Source organism: Phyllostomus hastatus, unplaced genomic scaffold, assembly GCF_019186645.2.
Source record: "Phyllostomus hastatus isolate PE091 unplaced genomic scaffold, TTU_PhHast_1.1 phas_contig_40, whole genome shotgun sequence".
Taxonomy (NCBI): Eukaryota; Metazoa; Chordata; class Mammalia; order Chiroptera; family Phyllostomidae; genus Phyllostomus; species Phyllostomus hastatus.
This window is the reverse complement of record NW_025333872.1, coordinates 15,314,982-15,333,294: the sequence shown is the minus strand read 5'-3', so window position 1 is coordinate 15,333,294 and position 18,313 is coordinate 15,314,982. Positions and strand designations below refer to the sequence as shown.

The following is an 18,313-nucleotide window of genomic DNA, read 5'->3' as shown; positions in this document are numbered from 1 at the left end:
ATACAGTGACCCTGATCGGGACACACTTTACACATATTGGTGGTAAGTATTGGAAAATGGATTTATCTCTTTAGATAGACTGAAAGGAGTTCAGCCTTGTGGAATAATTTAGAAAGGAGCCCTGGAAGGTTGTGTGTGTGTGTGTGTGTGTGTGTGTGTGTGCGCGCGTGTGTGACATTGATAAAGGAAAGTCAGAGTCTGAATAGTCAGGAGCGTGCGAATCCAGACAGGCTGGAGCGAGGAAGGCCTGCTTGAAAGTGGCAGCGCAGGGAAGGGTGGCCTGAGAGGGGCTTGGCAGGGGCAGTGAGAAAGGGCACCCAGGACAGATAGCAGGTATTTTGATGAAAAATGTGACAGATCTGTGACTGTCTGGGGAGAGGTGGATCCAGCCTTACTACCAAGTGCCTGGGCATCTTATCAAAGGTTCAAGGAGAGATGGTTTGGGGCAGGTTGCTGTGGGGATGGCAGTGACATCGGTGCTGTCATTAGACACACAGGTCTAGGAAACGGTGGAGAAGGCACATTAGATGCAGAGATTGGGGCATTACCAGCATAGAGAGGGTTGAGCAATAGTGAAGATCTTCAGTGAGGGCCATTAATTTCTCCCATAATGGGCTAGTTAGGACCCAACTTTCACAACCTTGCTAATAGCACATAACAACTAACACCATTTATCAGCATTAACTAAATGGTGTTGAAATGGGGTTGAATTTCCAGTTTGGGTGTTCCGTTGAGCTTAGAGTCACATACAATTATGTGTATGTCAGCGAGGCTCTCTGTAAGGAAGAGGCCTCTGGGTTTTCAGAGCCATGTATCACTACTCAGTGGCTGCCTGAGTGCACCCGGAAGGCTGGCAGGCTGGGTGTCTCCTGCATGCACCCCAGAGCTTTGCTGTAGCTGAGACCTTCCCACGTGATGAGTTATCTTTGCCTTTCATGAGGTGAGCTGCAGCTGTGCCCTTCCTTCTTCATTAGGCCAAGTAGTATTTAACATTTAAACATCTATTGCAGCACATACCAGAATCTCAGCTATGAGGAAGTCTTATTCACAAATTCCTTGTTTCTTGAACAAAAAATGTAATTGTGTTTCTGCTGTGGTATAAACTCTCAGTACCCATAAGACTTTTCCTTTGAAATATTTTTTCTTTAATGACAATTTCTTTTTGCGAAGTTATCTCAGCCCATAACTGCATTTTGATATTTTAAAAGAAGTTTTCTCTCTTGGCAAAAAAAAAATGATGAAGGTCAACCTTGGAATAATTTTACATTTTGCATTCATCAAAGGGAAATGAATGAAGTCCTTTGAGAGGTCCAGAGGACTCTGCATTATCAGTGGGATGCATGTATAGAGGCTTCAGTGTCTCGCCAGACTACTTTTGAAATTAGAGCTTTTATGACAAGGGCAGTGCAGCTGCAAAGAAGGATGCAGAAGCAAGCTTGCCCGTGGATTCCTTCTCCACTGTCTTTCCAGGCTTCTTCCATCGGGACCTAAAGCCTGAGAACCTCCTCTGCATGGGACCAGAACTTGTGAAAATCGCAGACTTTGGATTGGCCCGAGAAATCCGATCAAGACCTCCCTACACAGATTATGTATCTACCAGATGGTGAATACCATTTTCCTCAAAAGTATTTAATTACATTTCTTTAAAACTATATCACTATACTGAGGATAATAATGTCAAAGCATTAACTTTTCACTAAGAAATGGTGCAGTCTAAAACACGCATTTGTAGATGTGTTGGCATCTTGCAAGGTTTAAAAGCTTGTGTCGTAAATAATTTTCAAAAGAAGTCCATTATGCTTTTCCATAATATAAATAGTATTTTGTAGACCTTCCTAAAGACTTTTAACTATGAGAGTTCTATAAAAGATTCTTTAAAAAACCTGTCTGAATAACTCGATTATTGCTATTATTCAAACTTTCAGACGCTAAGGATTTGATGTAAGCAGTTGACCGTGACCAAGAGGTAGCCTACAGACAGCAGGTTTTATGTTCTCACCCACTCTCTCTTTTCCTCTTCCCTCACACTCTCTTTTCCTTGCTTTTATCCTCACTCTGTTTCTCAAAGTGTCTGCAGAGAGGAGTCCTGTAGAGACACACTCAATAGAAAATACCATAAGACAGAGAAGCCCTGTTTGCCACAGCAGCCCGAGCGGTTGGCAGTGCTCATGCGTGCATGTGCCCCTCTGAACTAGACAGAAAATGGAAATATGTAGACTCTGTCACCAAGAATCAATGACATGTTTAATTTACTTCTGGCCAGTGGGAGCGATAACAGCGAGGTCGCCTTTGTGCCTCCAGGTACCGGGCTCCGGAAGTGCTCCTGCGGTCCACCTACTACAGCTCCCCCATCGACATCTGGGCCGTGGGCTGCATCATGGCCGAAGTGTACACCCTCAGGCCACTCTTCCCTGGGGCCAGTGAAATTGACACAATCTTCAAAATTTGCCAAGTACTGGGGACTCCGAAAAAGGTAATGACATGGAACAAAGGCTTGTGGGCCCCAGCCAGCTCCCCGTCCCCCTGGCCTCCACCCTGTGTAGCGCTGGCACAGTGATCACCTGCTGTCCTAGAATCGCTCCCGCGACCTCAGTGACCCTCCACTGCCCACATTCTCAGATACGGCTGCCTCACTCCCTCCTCCTGCTCTCCAGGAGAAGGCATTTGTCACAACTCCTTCTGCTTGTTTCTCTATGGCGCCTCTCCTGCCTTGCCGAGTTTCTCTGTCCTCATGGCTACAGCACTTGTAAGCTATTCAGAAGTCTCCTACCTATAACCTGCAGCCCACACCTCCCTCCTCTGTAGCTCCATTCACACATGTACAACTCTCTGAGGTTTCCTCCCGACACCCTCACCGTCACCTCAGAGTCAGCACGTCTGACACAGTGTGCCCTCTTCAAAACCTTCTTCCAGAGAACATAGACACGTTGGAATGTTTTATGTGCTTCTGACCTTACATGTTGTGTTCTATACTTTAGTTACTTTTTATACTTCTAAATTAGTTAGTTATGCATTTTATTGTTTTGCATCATCACTGCTTATGTGATTTCTTTCCGTTGTGCTGACACATATATGACACACACTGTTGTACAAGTTCAAGGTGCACCCGACCTCTTTTTGTTTGCCCACAGCTAGCGTCCTTCCTTCATTCTCCGTGTCTGTCTGCGGTCCCATCCTGATCCCAGAGCCCCAGCCTTGAGGCTGCGTTTCCCTTTGACCTTCTCTCTTTCCCCTATTCCTCTTCCCCTTACCTGAGTATTGGGTCCTTAAACCCTGTTGAATATCGCTGCACAGTATCTCTCACGTGGCTCTCGTCCTTGGAGTGCACCACCGCCATTGCAGATTGGGCCGGGCTCGCCCTCCTGCCTTTGAGTCTTTGCCCTCTAACATATCCTTCAGTCTGCAGCCGGTTACCTTCTTAAAGAACAGCTCTGGTACTCCACCTCTCTTCTCAAAATATTTGCTGGCTCCCCATCACCCAGCCCCCTTACATGTTATCCCTTGTCCCTCATTTCACATCTGCAGCCCCATACTTGTACCCCCTGCCCGCTAGGTGCCCTGGAATCTTCCCACTGCAGAGCTCGGCACAGACACGCCTTGCCCAGCTGAAGGTCCCTCCGGGGCCCCAGCATGCTCTTCTTCCGAGGCCCCGCCATGACCTTTTCCCTCGCTGCTCCTCTAGTCTCCGCCCCATCTTCCACGTGGTCTGGGTTGTTAATACAGTTATCTGTATACATACCCATTTCCTGATTCACTCATTCAGGGCAAGGATTTGTCTTGTGTATATTTGTGTTTCTTTTTCCAGGTTCTAGCACCATTGCTGATACAAACCAATCCCTCAAAAAAAATTATTAAGTCATTTGAATGAGTCATTAATGGCATCTCTTCAAGATTTCCAAAGTCTCCTCCCTGCTGGACTTTCTCCCTCTTCTGGATGACTGTATCCATACCTCTCACATGACCTTTGTTACTTTTCATTCTGTATTACTGTTTTTAAACAAACATCTTATTTCCTCCTTTGAACAGTGATATCCTTAAGGGGGAAGGATTGATATCAGATTATTTTTGGATACCCAACACTATGCCTATAGTGGGCATGCAGTAACTAAGCGAATGAATGTTACAAGCAATATGTAATGCTACTTTCACCTTGCTTTAAAAAATAAAGCAACTACACCAGAATGTGTCTTGTAAAATAGTGGAGTGTTGGAACTAGAAGGCAACTTGAAGATTATTTGTTCATTCTTTTCCTGGCCTTCGCTCCCATATTTAGTGCCATAGGTATTGTTAAGGTGGTCAGGGATGCGGGCTGTGAAGGAATTCACAAAAAGAAGAGAGTATAGAGAATAAAGTTTTTATTCACTCTCCAAGAAAGGAGAGGGGCACCATGTGGAGAGAAACACCAGCCTTGAGGGGTGAGGCTTTGAGCTTGCACTGGACTAAAAAGGGGAAAAGGGTGGGGGTGGCTGCTGTGTGGCCCGGGGCTGCTGGGAGTTCCAATGGAGGCACTGTGACCAGAAGCTGCAGTTCGTGCTCATGTTGTCTTTTGCCTGTGGCTGTAGGGAGCCGTCAGTTCTGTTCTCGCTGTCAGTAATTTCTAGTCCTGGGGACAAGCTCAGAAGAGTAAGATGTCAGTCATGTTTAACAAGGTCGCAGACCTGCTAGGCAAATGGTGCCACGATAGCAAATGGGGCTGGCTTTGTCCTCTCAGGCATGATGGGTGGAACGGTGGAGAGCTTGAGACTGGGTCGGGCAGCTTTCTCTGCTGCTGGACTTCTCAGCATGCGTATTTTGAATCATCAAGATGGGGATTTGTAGATTTTGGCAACTTTATTTAATTGAGGACAAAGTGTTTTGTTTTATTCCCCCAGCCCCAAGTATCTGTCTCACTAGCAGTTTCCAGAAACTCTGTCTTACGGAGCACAGTTGGGGAAATAGTAACTTGGTTCAACTCAATCTTGAGAGAGGAACTGTCTTGTGGTAAGGTCATCAAGCAAGTTGGTGGCAAATCCGTGTCCCTCCCACTCTTTCCCCGACTTCATGTACTTCCTAGTCTCTCCATTAGCATCCTCCTGTGTGTCAGTCATTGCACACAGTGCCGCGCGGGTGGGTATGGCATGGTGATGACATGACTTACTTTCTGTTGTGGGCACCCAAGCTGGCATGCGAACTCCTACCCCCACGGGTTGGCTGAGCAAAGTTTTCTGTGTTTTCTTTCTTTCAGACTGACTGGCCAGAAGGCTACCAACTTTCAAGTGCTATGAACTTCCGCTGGCCGCAGTGCGTGCCCAATAACTTAAAAACTCTAGTTCCCAATGCTAGCAGCGAAGCGATTCAACTCCTGAGAGACATGCTCCAGTGGGATCCCAAAAAACGGCCAACAGCTAGTCAGGTTTTCTTCCACTTTCTTTTGTTTGATGCATTTCTTGTGACATTCATACCTAACTCCAGATAATTTCTATAAGTCTCATTGGAAGTAATTCACTTGGTATTATGTTTAAAAATAGTAGTGAATACCACTGTTGGTATATTATCTTAAAATAGTTTGAAACTCATATAAGGTCATAGTTAAGACTTAATCTGTGGTTGCTCTGAAGACTGGCGGACAGTTCACATGATATATCACCGTATGTGTGGGAATGAAAATAGATGTATGTCTACCTGTATTTGGAGAATGTTTTCAAATATATTCTCTATGAGTTGAAATTATCAAACTATTTGTTTATAAGCCAGTGCTGGTTGTTGAAAAGGAATGTGAAATTACCTTGTAAACTCCAACTCACTCATTTTACGGATGACAGAGAGAACGGCCAGGGAGAGAGAGTTGGGATAATAATTGTGATTAGCATTTCATAGCACTTTTCAGTTTATAAATGCTGAAGAATGTTTTTTTTGTGTGTGATTTTAACCCCATGAGCTAGGCATTAATTACTCTTTTCATTCTATAAATGAGGAAACTGAATCTCAGAAAGTTTAACCAATTTGCCCTAATCACTCACTTAGTAATTAGTACAGATATGGCACCAACTGCAGTGCAGCCACTCAGGTGGAGGTCTTTTGACTCTGTACCTCCTGCATTCTCGGCCTGCCCTCCGCCAGGCCACCTTGGCCTAGACTATGAAATGCACCCCAAAGAGGTGTGGCGGAGCTGCGGGCTCCACCGCTCCCGGGCCTCCCGCCAGCTGCCTTTTGCGCTGCTTGTGTTTGACCCCTTCTCACCTTGTCTCATTGACAATCACATTGCTCAGGGAATAAAGGACAGTGACCAGAAGTGATGATTTGGCCAAGCAAAATGACAGCAACATTTGAGACAGTGCGGATATGATGTTAGAATTTGTGAGAGCTGCAGAGGTGGTAATTGGGGGATTAAGGATCTGCAGAAAAGCAGCTTTCCGAAGGCTCAGAGAAGAAAGCCAAGTGGTGCCGTAAGACTCTGGATGGCCCAAGAGGTGGGAAAGCTCTCAGAAATGTGCTTCTTGGGATGAAACTCACAAATATTCTCAGGGCAGGTAGGAAGCTTTCTGATGAACTCAGTGTTTTACGAGATGCACACAGAAATGAAAAGAAAAAGATCCCATAACAAGGAACTAAGGGAGCCATGTGTGCTTTTAACAGTGTCAGAAAAGCTAAAAGCGCCACTCACACAGTTGAGACTTCCAGGAATGGGACTGCAGCAGAGACTTTCCGAGCTTGATGCTGGGTCCAGGGCCTGCACCAGAGCATCTGAGTCACTGCCTCTGTGTGTATGCTTCCAATGGTGCTTATCGGTGTTTCCAGCTATGTCCCAGAACGATTAAGAAAGGTTATGCTGTGATTGGTAATTTTCATTCAGAAAGACTAGCGAAAATGGAGTATTTCAGAAAAACTTACAAGATTTATCCTTTGGCTGTCTAGAAAACCCGATTATTCAGAACAACGAACAAGATTTAGTGGCTAGTTGTACAACCATACCATGTATTACACTCCTGGCATTCCTGGGGTGCAAGCAGATGCACTTGTTTATTTTACACCTGGTTCTTCAGGGTCCTCCGGGATCATTGTGTTTGGCTGTTTCAGTTTTACAGTATTTACTTCTCTTTCTCTGGAATGAGGAAATGGACTTAGAAAGGTGAAGTATTATATTGAAGACATGTAGCAAAATAGCTAGGACCTGTGTTGAGCCAGAATGCTTTTCTGAAGCAGCAAAGGTAACAGCAGTGTAACTGGCTGCTTCAGCCAGATCATTGTAAGTCCATGCATTTGATGGTGTTTTAGAAAAAATTCACGGGGTGTTACAGATCGAACCTACTGTTTGATATGGGGAGGGGGCAAACGTAGGTTTACAGTTTGAGTGCACGAAACACAGCATTTATTCTTCTGTTATTATTTATTATTAAATATTGCATTAGTTTCCATACATACAACTATAAACCTACTTTTGCCCCATCCTGTAGTTGGTTTGGGCTAAGACATTCTAGTAAACTGGTCACAGGGAATGTAGCCCCATGAGCCTGATGGTGTTAACCTTCCCTGCTAGTCTTTCTCCTGAAGCAACCGTCTGTGTCATTCCAGGCGCTTCGGTATCCTTACTTCCAGATCGGGCACCCACTGGGCAGCGCCACGCAGAGCCTTCAGGATTCAGGAAAACCACAGAAGGACGGCCTGGAAAAGGCAGGCCCGCCTCCTCACCTTAAGCCAGTCCCTCCTGCCCAGCCCCCAACCAAACCACACACGCGGATTTCTTCCAGACAGCATCAAGCCAGCCAGCCCCCTCAGCATCTCGTGTACCCCTGCAAAGCAGAGGCTTCCAGGACAGACCACCAGAGCCATCTTTTAGAGGATGAGCCAAGCCCCTTGCTCTTCCCATCCCTCTACATCAAGAACCCTCCGGCGGTAAGCAAGGAAGAAGCGTTGCTGGGTCTTGTGCCTGGCTTGTTCCTCTTCTGACATCACTTAATGTGTGTGAACTATCTTCTTTTTTAGCACATGAAGTCAAATTATAATAAATTTGTCATGGTAATATCGCGGAATTGTAAAAAGAGCTTTGGCCTTGGAGTCAGAGGTCTGAGTTCAAGTTCGGGCTCTGCCTATTAATCACAGCGCTGTGGCGGTTGAGAGCGGGATGCTGCAGCCAGATTGCCAGGGTCCCACGCCTCGGCTCTGCTGTTTCGTGGCTCGGTTGGCCTATGCACGTTCCCTGGCCCCTCCGGTCCTCTTTTCCTCTCTAACATAGGGATGGCAGTAGCACCTGTCTGACAGAATTTTTTTGAGGACTAAATGAGTTAGTATTTGAAAGACTGTAAATTAATACCTGGTGCCGAGTAAGAACTTGGTATTAGTTGTTGTTACCAATCCCTGTGGACTCTGTTTCCTTGCCTGTAAAAGATCACCATGTCTGTGTTGCCCATTGACAGGACTCTTCATGAGAAGCAAAGGTCCTTGGGAAGATGTTCTGGAAATCCCAGAGAGCCATACTAGTATTTATAGGTTGTTACTCCCATGAATGCCATCAGTGCTGGGTAATGCTGGCAATAATTGAGTCCAGGTCTTTTCTCCTCTTGGGCTAGAGTCCAAAAGGAGACAGTGAGTGTTAGATTTAGTCAGATGATAACCTGACAAGGAAGTGCAGTTACCAGTCACTTTATAATGCTCTCCAAAAGTCTGCTTTTCTAATACCTTTATGCAAAGGCAGTACTTTCTCCGTCAACTAGTATTCATTCTGCGATTGCTGGCTCCCAGCCAGCACAATGTGTAACACTGCGGGAGGTTACGAGGCTGGCGTCTCCAGGCTGCTCGCTGTCCCCCAGCCCCAGACTTGAAAGCAGTGTGTTTGGAAATTTCCCATGATACCTCACTCTGTAGTGAAATCATATCCAGGTCTACCAAGAAGGCAAAGAAACCATTACTTGTATTGTTTTCTGTAAAAGAGCAGGATGAGTGACATCTTAGCTGTTTTCTCTTCCATCTTTATTTATAACACTATAAATCATGTTAATTCTTTGAGATCAGACCAGAATGAGAATCCAGCCATCGTCCTAGTTTTGGAGAAGTACCTGGAATTTCTTTTTTAAAACCCTTATCTTATATGACTCGGTGTCCCCCCAGGATGAAAAATGATGGAGTCTCTGCGGGGCAGGTGAGAGACAAAAGTCTGGGAGTGTGTTTCCCCAGTTGCCCTTTCAGATAAGCAGTGCCTATTAGGGAATGAAAGACCCCAGATACCTCCTTTTTATGACCAAGAAAGTTCAGAATGGAGATTACCCTTGGGTGAGCTCCATTAATGCCAAGTATTGCCTTTTTTCTCTCTCCTTATAAACACAGAAAATCCTCCCTGGGCTGGAGCACAAAAATGGTGAGATCAAACCAAAGAGCAGGAGAAGGTGGGGTCTCGCTCCCAGGTCAACGAAGGATTCCGACGACTGGGCTGACTTGGATGACTTGGAGTTCAGCCCATCCCTCACCAGGACTGACCTGAAAAACAAGAAGAGACAGAGTGACGAGACCCTCTGCAGGCAAGTGTGCGGTTTCTGTCTGTGAACAGACTGAACCTGGGATCGGTGAGGTGACCGTTGCCCATCTGACGAGGGCTCTGTCTTGTGTGACCTAAGCCACGTTCTCTTGATTCAGATTTGAGAGTGTTCTGGACCTGAAGAAACCCTCTGAGCCCGTGGGGACAGGAAACAGCGCCCCCACCCAGACTTCGTGTCAGAGGCGGGACACGCCGACCCCGAGATCGGGAGCCAAGCAGCACTACTTGAAGCACTCCCGATACTTGCCTGGTAATAATATAAACACTTGCCTTTTCTTGGACCATTGGTAAGAAACCATTTCCCTGGAATCACATGTTCACAGAGATTCTGTTTTGGAAGGCAGGTGCGTGGGGCTTCTCTTCAGAACTGGTGGGAACATCATAAAAATGTTTGCTGGAGCCCAGTCCTCATATTTTTACTTTGTATAGTTGCTCAAAATAAGCAATTTGGTAGAGGAAACTGGGCGTAGCCCCCAGGGAGGAAGGAACTAGTAAGAGCCAGGCCTCATGCCTGAGGTCTCTGCCCCAGAAATCTGCAGTGCCTGACACAAGTGGGAACATGGGTGGTCCGGAGGGAAAGTGGTTTGGCTTGAGGTTAAGGTCAAGGCAACCTTTGACATGAGGGTCATTGGTATAGACTGGAGTCGTCAGCATGGGATGGTGACAATGGTCCAGGTCAGGTGGGAAGATGGAATCTCGGGGGACAGGAGACAGAAAGAGGAGAGAGCTGCAGAAGTCAGGGCTTTGGAGGAGGGCAGAGAGGAATTTAGATGACAGAAAGGCAATGGTCTGTGAGAGGGACAAATAGGAATGTCCAGGAGCACTCAGGTCTAGGACGGCACCAGCGGGGTTCAAGACAGAAGAAATGGGACAGATGTGTGTGTAGAAGTGTGAGACGCCTCTCTCAGGCCACCTGCCGGTGAGATAACACACCCAGCCCGAGGACGGCACCTTCCCTTGTCACAGTTTGTTTTTGCTTAGGTTCTTGACCCTCAGAAACTTTTTGACAAATTGGGTTCTGCATTAATTTCATCTCTGAAGTCTGGTGCAAGGTTAAATGCATATTTTGAACTTGAAAAACATTTCTTTCCTATTAGGAATAAATATAAGAAATGGCATCCTCCCGACTCCATGCAAGGATTGTATTCCATCTAATCCGTGGTCTAGTTCTGGTTTATCTGGAAAGTCTTCAGGGACGGTGTCAGTAATCAGCAAAATAAATTCAGGTGAGTACTAATTCTTAACCCCGAAATGGCAAGAAGCAGATTCTCTGGAGGTGGCAGAGTGGGCACAGAGACGAGGGTACAAGCTGTGGAACCACGAGGGCTTTTCTGGGACAAGACCCTGGGCCTCTTTTCCAGGACTGTGTGCCTGTTTCTCTTTTGGCAGAAGGCCCTGGAGAATCAAACAGCTCCATGGGATCTTCCTTCAAGAGTATCTGGGGAGAAAAGCATAGTCTTTCTTGGCTCATGGGAAAAACAAAATTAACTTTATGAAGTCTGACTTCTGAGGCCCCCGCTGTGGTGGGCAAACTCCAGAAGTCAAGCTCAACTCCGTCTGCCCTGCTCCAGCTTGTCCTTTGCATCTGATAGCCCAGCCCCAGCCCAGGGCATCAAAACTTCCAGTTGGAAGGTAGTTTGGAAGGATAGTTTTAAATGGGTACGTAAGTGCATTTCATAAGCTCTGCAGGCTGACTCACCCCGTTCCCAGCCAGCCTGTCTCCCACACTGCCTTCCCTCTCACGGGCAGCCCTGCTCTGTGCTGCTCCCCTCCCACTTCCCAGGTAAGCATCTGGGCTTGACTTCTTTCCACCTTTATCTATTATGTGCTCATTTATTTCAAGGAATACAAAAAGGAAGAAAATAATATATCAGTACCCACATACCCGCCGCCAGCTTAAGAAGTCACATTTGGCAAAGAGACCCAAAGTCCAACGTGTAGGCCTTCCCTCCCTTCCCTTCACTCCCTCTCTCCAGCCCCCACCTGATTGAGGTGTTTGTTATTTCTGTGCTTTAAAAAAAACATATACATGAAATATATAGTATGGTTTTGAATGTTTTAAAATTTATGTGCATATAACTCGGAATCTCCACTTCACTCATTTTAATAAGTATGTATTCATATGTAGCAATTATATATTATAGAATATATAGCATCTTATATATATTATAACATACAATATGTATAACCACATAATACCATCATTTATTACTTTACTAGACCATAACTTATTTATCCCCTCTCTTCTTGGTGAACACGTAAGTTGCTTATAATTTTTGCTATTAGAAAGTACGCTGAAATGGACCTTGCTGTGCCCCTGTGTGAGGTTTCTCTGGGTATGATGTAAAGGCATTAGGTTAAAGGGTGTGCTCATCTTCGACTTCACAGATATTGCCAAATTGCTCTCCAGCAGGGTATGGGAGTTGTGCTGCATCCTTGATGCCACTTGGTACTGTCAAGATTGTAAAATTTGTGCTAATGTGATGGGTGTGAAATGGCATTTATTTTGTCTTAAACGTGCATGTCCTGTTTACTTATGAGGTTGAGCATCTTTTCTTGTGTTTAGTGACTGTATGTTTCATCCCTTTTGTGACTTTACCTGTTCAAGTTCCTGTCTCCTTTTTCTTCTTATCTGTCTGTTCACCAAAAATTCAACATCTGCTCCAGCTGACCACACAGCTCCTCGGGCGTGCATCCCAGACCATAGTCCCCACTTTGCTCTGAGCGCTTTGCCAAGAATACTCTGTCGGGAAGCCACAGAGCAGCTCTGCCGCTCAGGATCTCTTTTCTTAATGGCTATAACTTCCATTTGTATAATGGCCATAATAACATTCCTATTTTTCTGTGTGTAGCTTTAAGCCTTAATAATAGGGCTTATAGATATTCATTCCCCCATCTAATATATTCTTATATTGATTACTTGCTCTATGTAAGGCATTCCATTAACTTCCTAGAATACTCAGATGAGTAGTATGTAGTTTGGCCCTTAAAGCACTAAGAAGATGGAACTGACATAATAAGTGAATGTATTTAATGTAGTTTTTTTAAAGAGTTTTTTTAAGATTTTATTTATTTTTAGAGAGAGGGGAAGGAAAGGAGAGAGAGAAATATCACTGAGTGGTTGCCTCTCGCGCGCCCCCTAGTGGCATCCTGGCCTGCAATGCAAGCATGTGCCTTGACTGGGAATAGCACTGCCGACCCTTTGGTTCGTAGGCTCCGCACTCAATCCACTGAGCTATACCAGTCGGGGCTATTTAATGTATTTTGATAATGGTTAATTATTCTGATGACAGACAACAGTACTTAGTGCAGAATTACTTGGAATAGCTAAACAGTTAACATAATTTGTGTGTTGATCAATGAGAAAATGGTTAAATTAATTATGGTTTAGCCATACTCTAGAATTTGCATATACCAACAGGGCAGGATAACTCTTCTATCTTATGAAGTGGAAAAAGCAAATTTCAGAACAGGTTAAACAGATTATACCAAAAGAAAGAAAATGCCAGCTTTTCTTTTTTTTAAACAAACCAACCATCCTCTGTTTGGGTGTGGAGTATAGGAGCAGCACTGTCCCTGCCCCCACCCCACCCCCCGCATCTTTCTGCAGTGTGGTGTGCTGGAATGCTCTGCTCAGAATATGTTTTTACCAATTCTTCCCCCCAAAATAAAGCCTAATCCTTCACTCTGCATTGCTGGCCTTCAATCCTATTGGTGTCATGTGCGTGTGACTTTGCACTAATGAACTCTTGCTTTTGTAAATCAGTTGGTTCCAGCTCTACGAGTTCTAGTGGGCTGACTGGAAACTATCTCTCTTCCTTCCTGAAAAAAGAAGTTGGTTCTGCTGTGCAGAGGGTACACTTGGCACCTATTCCAGACCCTTCCCCTGGTAAGTTCTATTTTGGGTTAGTCATAAAGGGATTCAGCAAATAGTCATTGGACACATGCTTTGTAGTCATGGGCATGAATGGGCATGCTGGAGGTCTAGGATCCACCAGTGAAGGAGACAGACAAAACTCCCGTTGCCCGTGGAGCTGGAATATGCAATCTATAGACAATAAGTGAGCCAGATAAGATGCTCGTAGGTGCTAAGGAGAAAATGCAGGCAGGAAGTAGGGAATGTGGGAGTTGGAGGGACGGGTACACACTGCAATTTTAGATAAGGTAGCCAAAGAAGACCTCACTGCAAAGGAGGTGCTGAGTAAATGTGAAGGAGGTGAGCGAGCAAGCCGAGCGGTATGGGCAAGACCATTCCAGAGATGGGATTCTAAAGTATGTGGGCTTCGAGACAGGACAGGCCTGGCATATTCAGTGAACAGCAAAAAGGGAGAGTGCAGGAGTGGTGTGAGTGAGAGGAGGGAGTAGGGAGAGGAAGTCAGAGAGGTGATGGGAGGCCTGATGGTATGAGGCCCCGCAGTCATTGTAAGCATGTTGTCACTGACGCTGAACCACTGGAGGTTTTTGAATGGAGGAGTGAGGCGATCTGACTTCCATCTTCCAGGCCCACTCAAGTGCTTGTTGTCACTAGACTGAAAGGGAAGAGCTAGGTTGGAAGCAGCGACACGGAGCGGGGGGCTAACCATCCAGGCAAGGGATGATGCTGAGCTGAGCTGGGGTGGTGGGAGTTGAGTTGAGCCAGATTCCGGGTATATTTGGAAGGAAGAGCCAATGGAGTTCGCTGACAGATTACAAGTGGAATATGAGAGAAGGAGAGGAGTCAGGAATGATACCTGTATTTGGCCTGACAGCTATAGAAGCAGGTTGTCTTTAATGGAGAGAGGGAACACTATGAATAGGAGGCAAAGTGCTCCTCCTGATCTCTCATTTTCTCATATTTTTGTCACTAGCTGCATTTATCTGCACTTTGTTTACATGGGTACCTTATCAGTCAGGCCCACCTTTCTCTTCCGTGCAGGTTATTCTTCCCTGAAGTCTGTGAGACCTCATCCTGGACGACCTTTTTTCCACACCCAGCCTAGAAGCACACCTGGGGTGATCCTACGGCCTCCGGTCATACAGCCAGTGCATGGCCGGACGGACTGGGCTTCCAAGTATGCATCCCGGCGGTGACAGTCACGGAGCCCTTTGGAGGGGAAAGCAGGACAGTGTCTCAGCCAACTGGTGTTCTACCTACAAGAAACTTTCAGATGGTGTAAAAGCAAACACTTTATAGTTATTCTTCTGAACTAAGACATTTCAATGTTCTTTTTTAACTTTTTTCTTAAATATTGATTTAAATGCAATACCCTTTTTTTGTACAAAGTTATTTTATTCTAATACTGGGTCCCATTATTTTCTTAAACAGCAGCATTTTGTATATATGGATTATGTTTTAGCATTTTATACAGTCAACTTTGTAACAACTTTTTAAAAGATTAATTGATTTTCTTTTGGGGGTTCCAGATAATAATTTTATACAGATTTTAAAAAATGTAATAATATTGATGCAGTATTGCAACAGGGGTGCAATTTAAGACTACATGATAAGGGTTATTTACTCAATGCATGTGGATATTTGCGAAGTGGTTAAATTTTAAATGTGGCGCATCAGGCACCTCAGGCTTCCCTGGACTGACATCAGCACCAGAAAAAGGACCTTCTGCTTTTCTCAGTGTCACGTGATCAGTTTGATTTTTTGAGACTCCCGCGCTGTTCTAAAAGTACCATTATGTAATTCGCTTTGTTCAGTGTTTGTCCCCCAGATGAAAGAACTCTAAGTAAATATTTTTTGAAATTTCTACAGCACCCTTTATAGTGGTTGGAGATAGCCAAATAGAACCAGGCTTTATCATGCTGTATGCCGTCACATTCTATTTCTTCCCTTTTCAAAATCAGATGGTATATGTACTCACAAAAGGAAAACTTTTCAAGCCACAAGATTCTCAACATAAAGGTTAATACAGTCAATGAAACAGATATCCCTGCCAAGATACATGACCAAAAATCTAAGTTTCAAAGCAGCAGATTTTTTATTACAATAACGGATAGAAATTTGCATTCAGCTCAGTTCACCAGGCCTGGTTAGGAACATGTAACGAATAATCTTCTCTCCTAGCCAAAAATCTCAGGGCAATGTGGGGAGCTGAAAAGATTCATGACAGAGGTTCCACTTGTCTAGGAAGTCACATTCACCGTGATGTTAATGTCATGGTGTGCCACATTTGAACTTTGAACTCTTAACCCTTGTGTAGTTTCTTTTAACAGTGAGAACTCTATTGGTTGGCGTGTGGGCTCTTCCATTGAGAGGAATGTTTACAGTGATTTTGAAAATGACAAAGCTAGTTTGGAGACAGAAAAAGTCAGAAGGTGCACTCTCCTCCATCTCTGTAGGACACATTTGCCTCCACTCATGGTTACCCGAAAGGCAAGAAGGCAGGTCACTGCCAGAGAATGCAGCGCAATCTCAGTAGTGCACTGACTCACTCTCCCAGGCTCGAGCACTCTCCTGTGGTTCCAGGCTCCAGGGTACAGAAGCTGCACCCTGTGAAATTGCCGTTATTGTAGGTTAAAATGAATATTGGCATTTGGCTATGGTTCAGCCTAATAAGTTGGTAAATTATCACTTCAGTGTATTAATAATATGTTGCAGCCTGACCTGAACCAATTATACTGTGGCTCCTAAAGAGCCCACAGTATAAAGTCAGGAGTAATTTCTGCTTTGGAGAATCTGGCTCAAAAATGTACTTGACCAAGCACTATGATCCCTAGGGCCAGGAGAAAAGCACATAATGGATGTGGCTTTGATAGGTAATATTTTCCTATTAACAAACTGGCGGCTGAGCTTCTGAAAATAAATGTGTATGTAAGCACAACTTGAACCTGAATTCATTTCTGTATTATATTCTCCACTCATTATCTAAAGCAACAGAAAATGTGTTTTCAGGAATGAGTCCTTTCCTGAGGTTAATATTTATTTTCTCTTTCTGTATTATGTATACAAAGTAAGTTAATCTGTAACCATGCCCAGCTTGCTGGAAAGCTGGGTTTAAATTGTAAATACCCCCTAGAGAAGCAAATGGATTGTGAATATCATATTCTTGACACTATATCTCATGTTAAAGTCATTATATATTTTTTAATTGAAAACCCTTGTTACCTGGTTATTACATATTATAAAGTGGTTTTTCTAATACTTCTGTAGGGCCTGAGTTCAGAAAATATTTTGCTTTTCTTCCTCTTATCGTTCCTTTGTTTATCAGCAAACAACTTCCCTTGGGAAACTAAACACGTTTATTCATGTGGAAGTCAAGAAGCTGATGTGCAGTTGAGAAAACTAGAATACTGGGGAAAAACAATGTAAATTCTCAACAACTAGCAAAATCCTATAAAGTACTTTCCCTACCCCCATCCCCAAAATGGGTAAAGGATAATTGTGTATACAAGTTTTTTATTATAGAAGGGAATAGTGACCTGGTTTCTGTTGCTGTTGTTGTTACTGTTAAGTGGGAAAAAAAATGCTACCTGTTGCATGTATTTTTTTAATTACTATAGAATTATAAAGTGTACCGCAAGACACCAAGATAAGTGATGAGTGTCACTGTACCTATCCATGACTATACCTCACTTCCAGTCAGAAAGCCTTCCAGGGCGCCTGGTAACATACAGGGGTGCCTCTTATTCCGTGCCCAGGGGTTCAGCAACGGTGCGCCAAGGGGCACACGTGTCAACTGCACGGACACAAAAGGAGCATGGTGTGACTGTTCATTTTACAATAAGCCCTCTTCAGCTCATGGATGATAGGATTTAAGTAGGAAGAAAATTGATTTTAAAACAACTTTTAAGACATGTCTCTCGCCTAAAGGATTAAGTAGCATCTAAAAAATCAATGCTGTGTCATCTCCTGGAGTTTTCGAAGACTGGATACAATCAAGGAAACACATGTAAAATGAAACTATTCTTGTTTTGTTGAGAATTGTCAAGATTTTGTCAGGAATCTGTTTTTCAGTACAAATACCAGTACTGTTGGAGTTCATGGTTGACGTGTTTTTCATGAAGTAGCGTTTCCCTTCCATCAAGTCGTTGTTTTCGTGCCATTTAGGAGAAAAAAAGAAAGCAGGCTTTATGATTCAGCTCAGTGTATGACCAAAAGCAATATGTTTATAAGAAAATGTGTGACATACTAATTACATATCATTTAAAGCATACTATAGGAACTTGTTTGTTTAATGTATGTGGTTAATTTCTAGGATTATTTTTACAATTTGCAACCAAAGTACTGTATTTTATATAATTTATTGTGAGGATCTTCTCATGGAACCATTAAGAAGACAAACTGGAGGCAAATATCACTTAATCTGTATTATTAGTTTCTTATAGACACTGCTAATGTGAATTTAAAATGACCTGAATAATAGCTTTCTGGTAGAAATTTTGTCAACTGATTTGATTACAAGGGAGTAACTGAGAATATATTTATTTATAAAGCAAATATTCATAGTGATGAAAAGATAGAGGACAGAAAACCACTTATGCAAGCCCCTTCTGAAATAAAATGTTGCTTTTTGAATAGTTCATCCTAAAGTGTTTAAAAATGTTAATTTTACATTTAAAAATTCTGCTCAAAATAAAGTTATGGTTTAAGAAAAAATTGAGTGTTCTGTTTTTTTTTTTATGTTTTTCCATCAAAAGATACCAATAGTATTTCCCACTTGGAATTTTGATGTTTTATATCTCCTCCTTAACACTTGTGCATTGGAAACATACCCTTAGAGCAGCAGTATGGAGAGTTATCCCACAATGTGGAAGCATTTTTTTAAGTTTAGCTTTTAGAGAGTTAGGTGACTAGGGATATTTTTTAAAAACCCA

General features: G+C 43.7%; 1 protein-coding gene across 3 annotated transcripts in view; it reads left to right on the top strand.

The window, feature by feature from the left end:
• The window catches only part of CILK1 (ciliogenesis associated kinase 1), a 51,927-nt gene extending 33,832 nt beyond the window's left edge, over positions 1–18,095 (top strand). For all 3 annotated transcript variants that reach the window (XM_045843511.1, XM_045843513.1, XM_045843512.1), the window contains 9 exons: positions 1,471–1,603; positions 2,302–2,473; positions 5,225–5,392; positions 7,552–7,872; positions 9,301–9,491; positions 9,607–9,758; positions 10,606–10,734; positions 13,275–13,397; positions 14,424–18,095. In XM_045843511.1, the coding sequence (XP_045699467.1) occupies positions 1,471–1,603; positions 2,302–2,473; positions 5,225–5,392; positions 7,552–7,872; positions 9,301–9,491; positions 9,607–9,758; positions 10,606–10,734; positions 13,275–13,397; positions 14,424–14,578 (1,544 nt within the window). In that variant the 3' untranslated portion in view covers positions 14,579–18,095. The remainder of the gene's footprint in view (positions 1–1,470; positions 1,604–2,301; positions 2,474–5,224; positions 5,393–7,551; positions 7,873–9,300; positions 9,492–9,606; positions 9,759–10,605; positions 10,735–13,274; positions 13,398–14,423) is intronic.
• Positions 18,096–18,313: the final 218 nt, after the last annotated feature.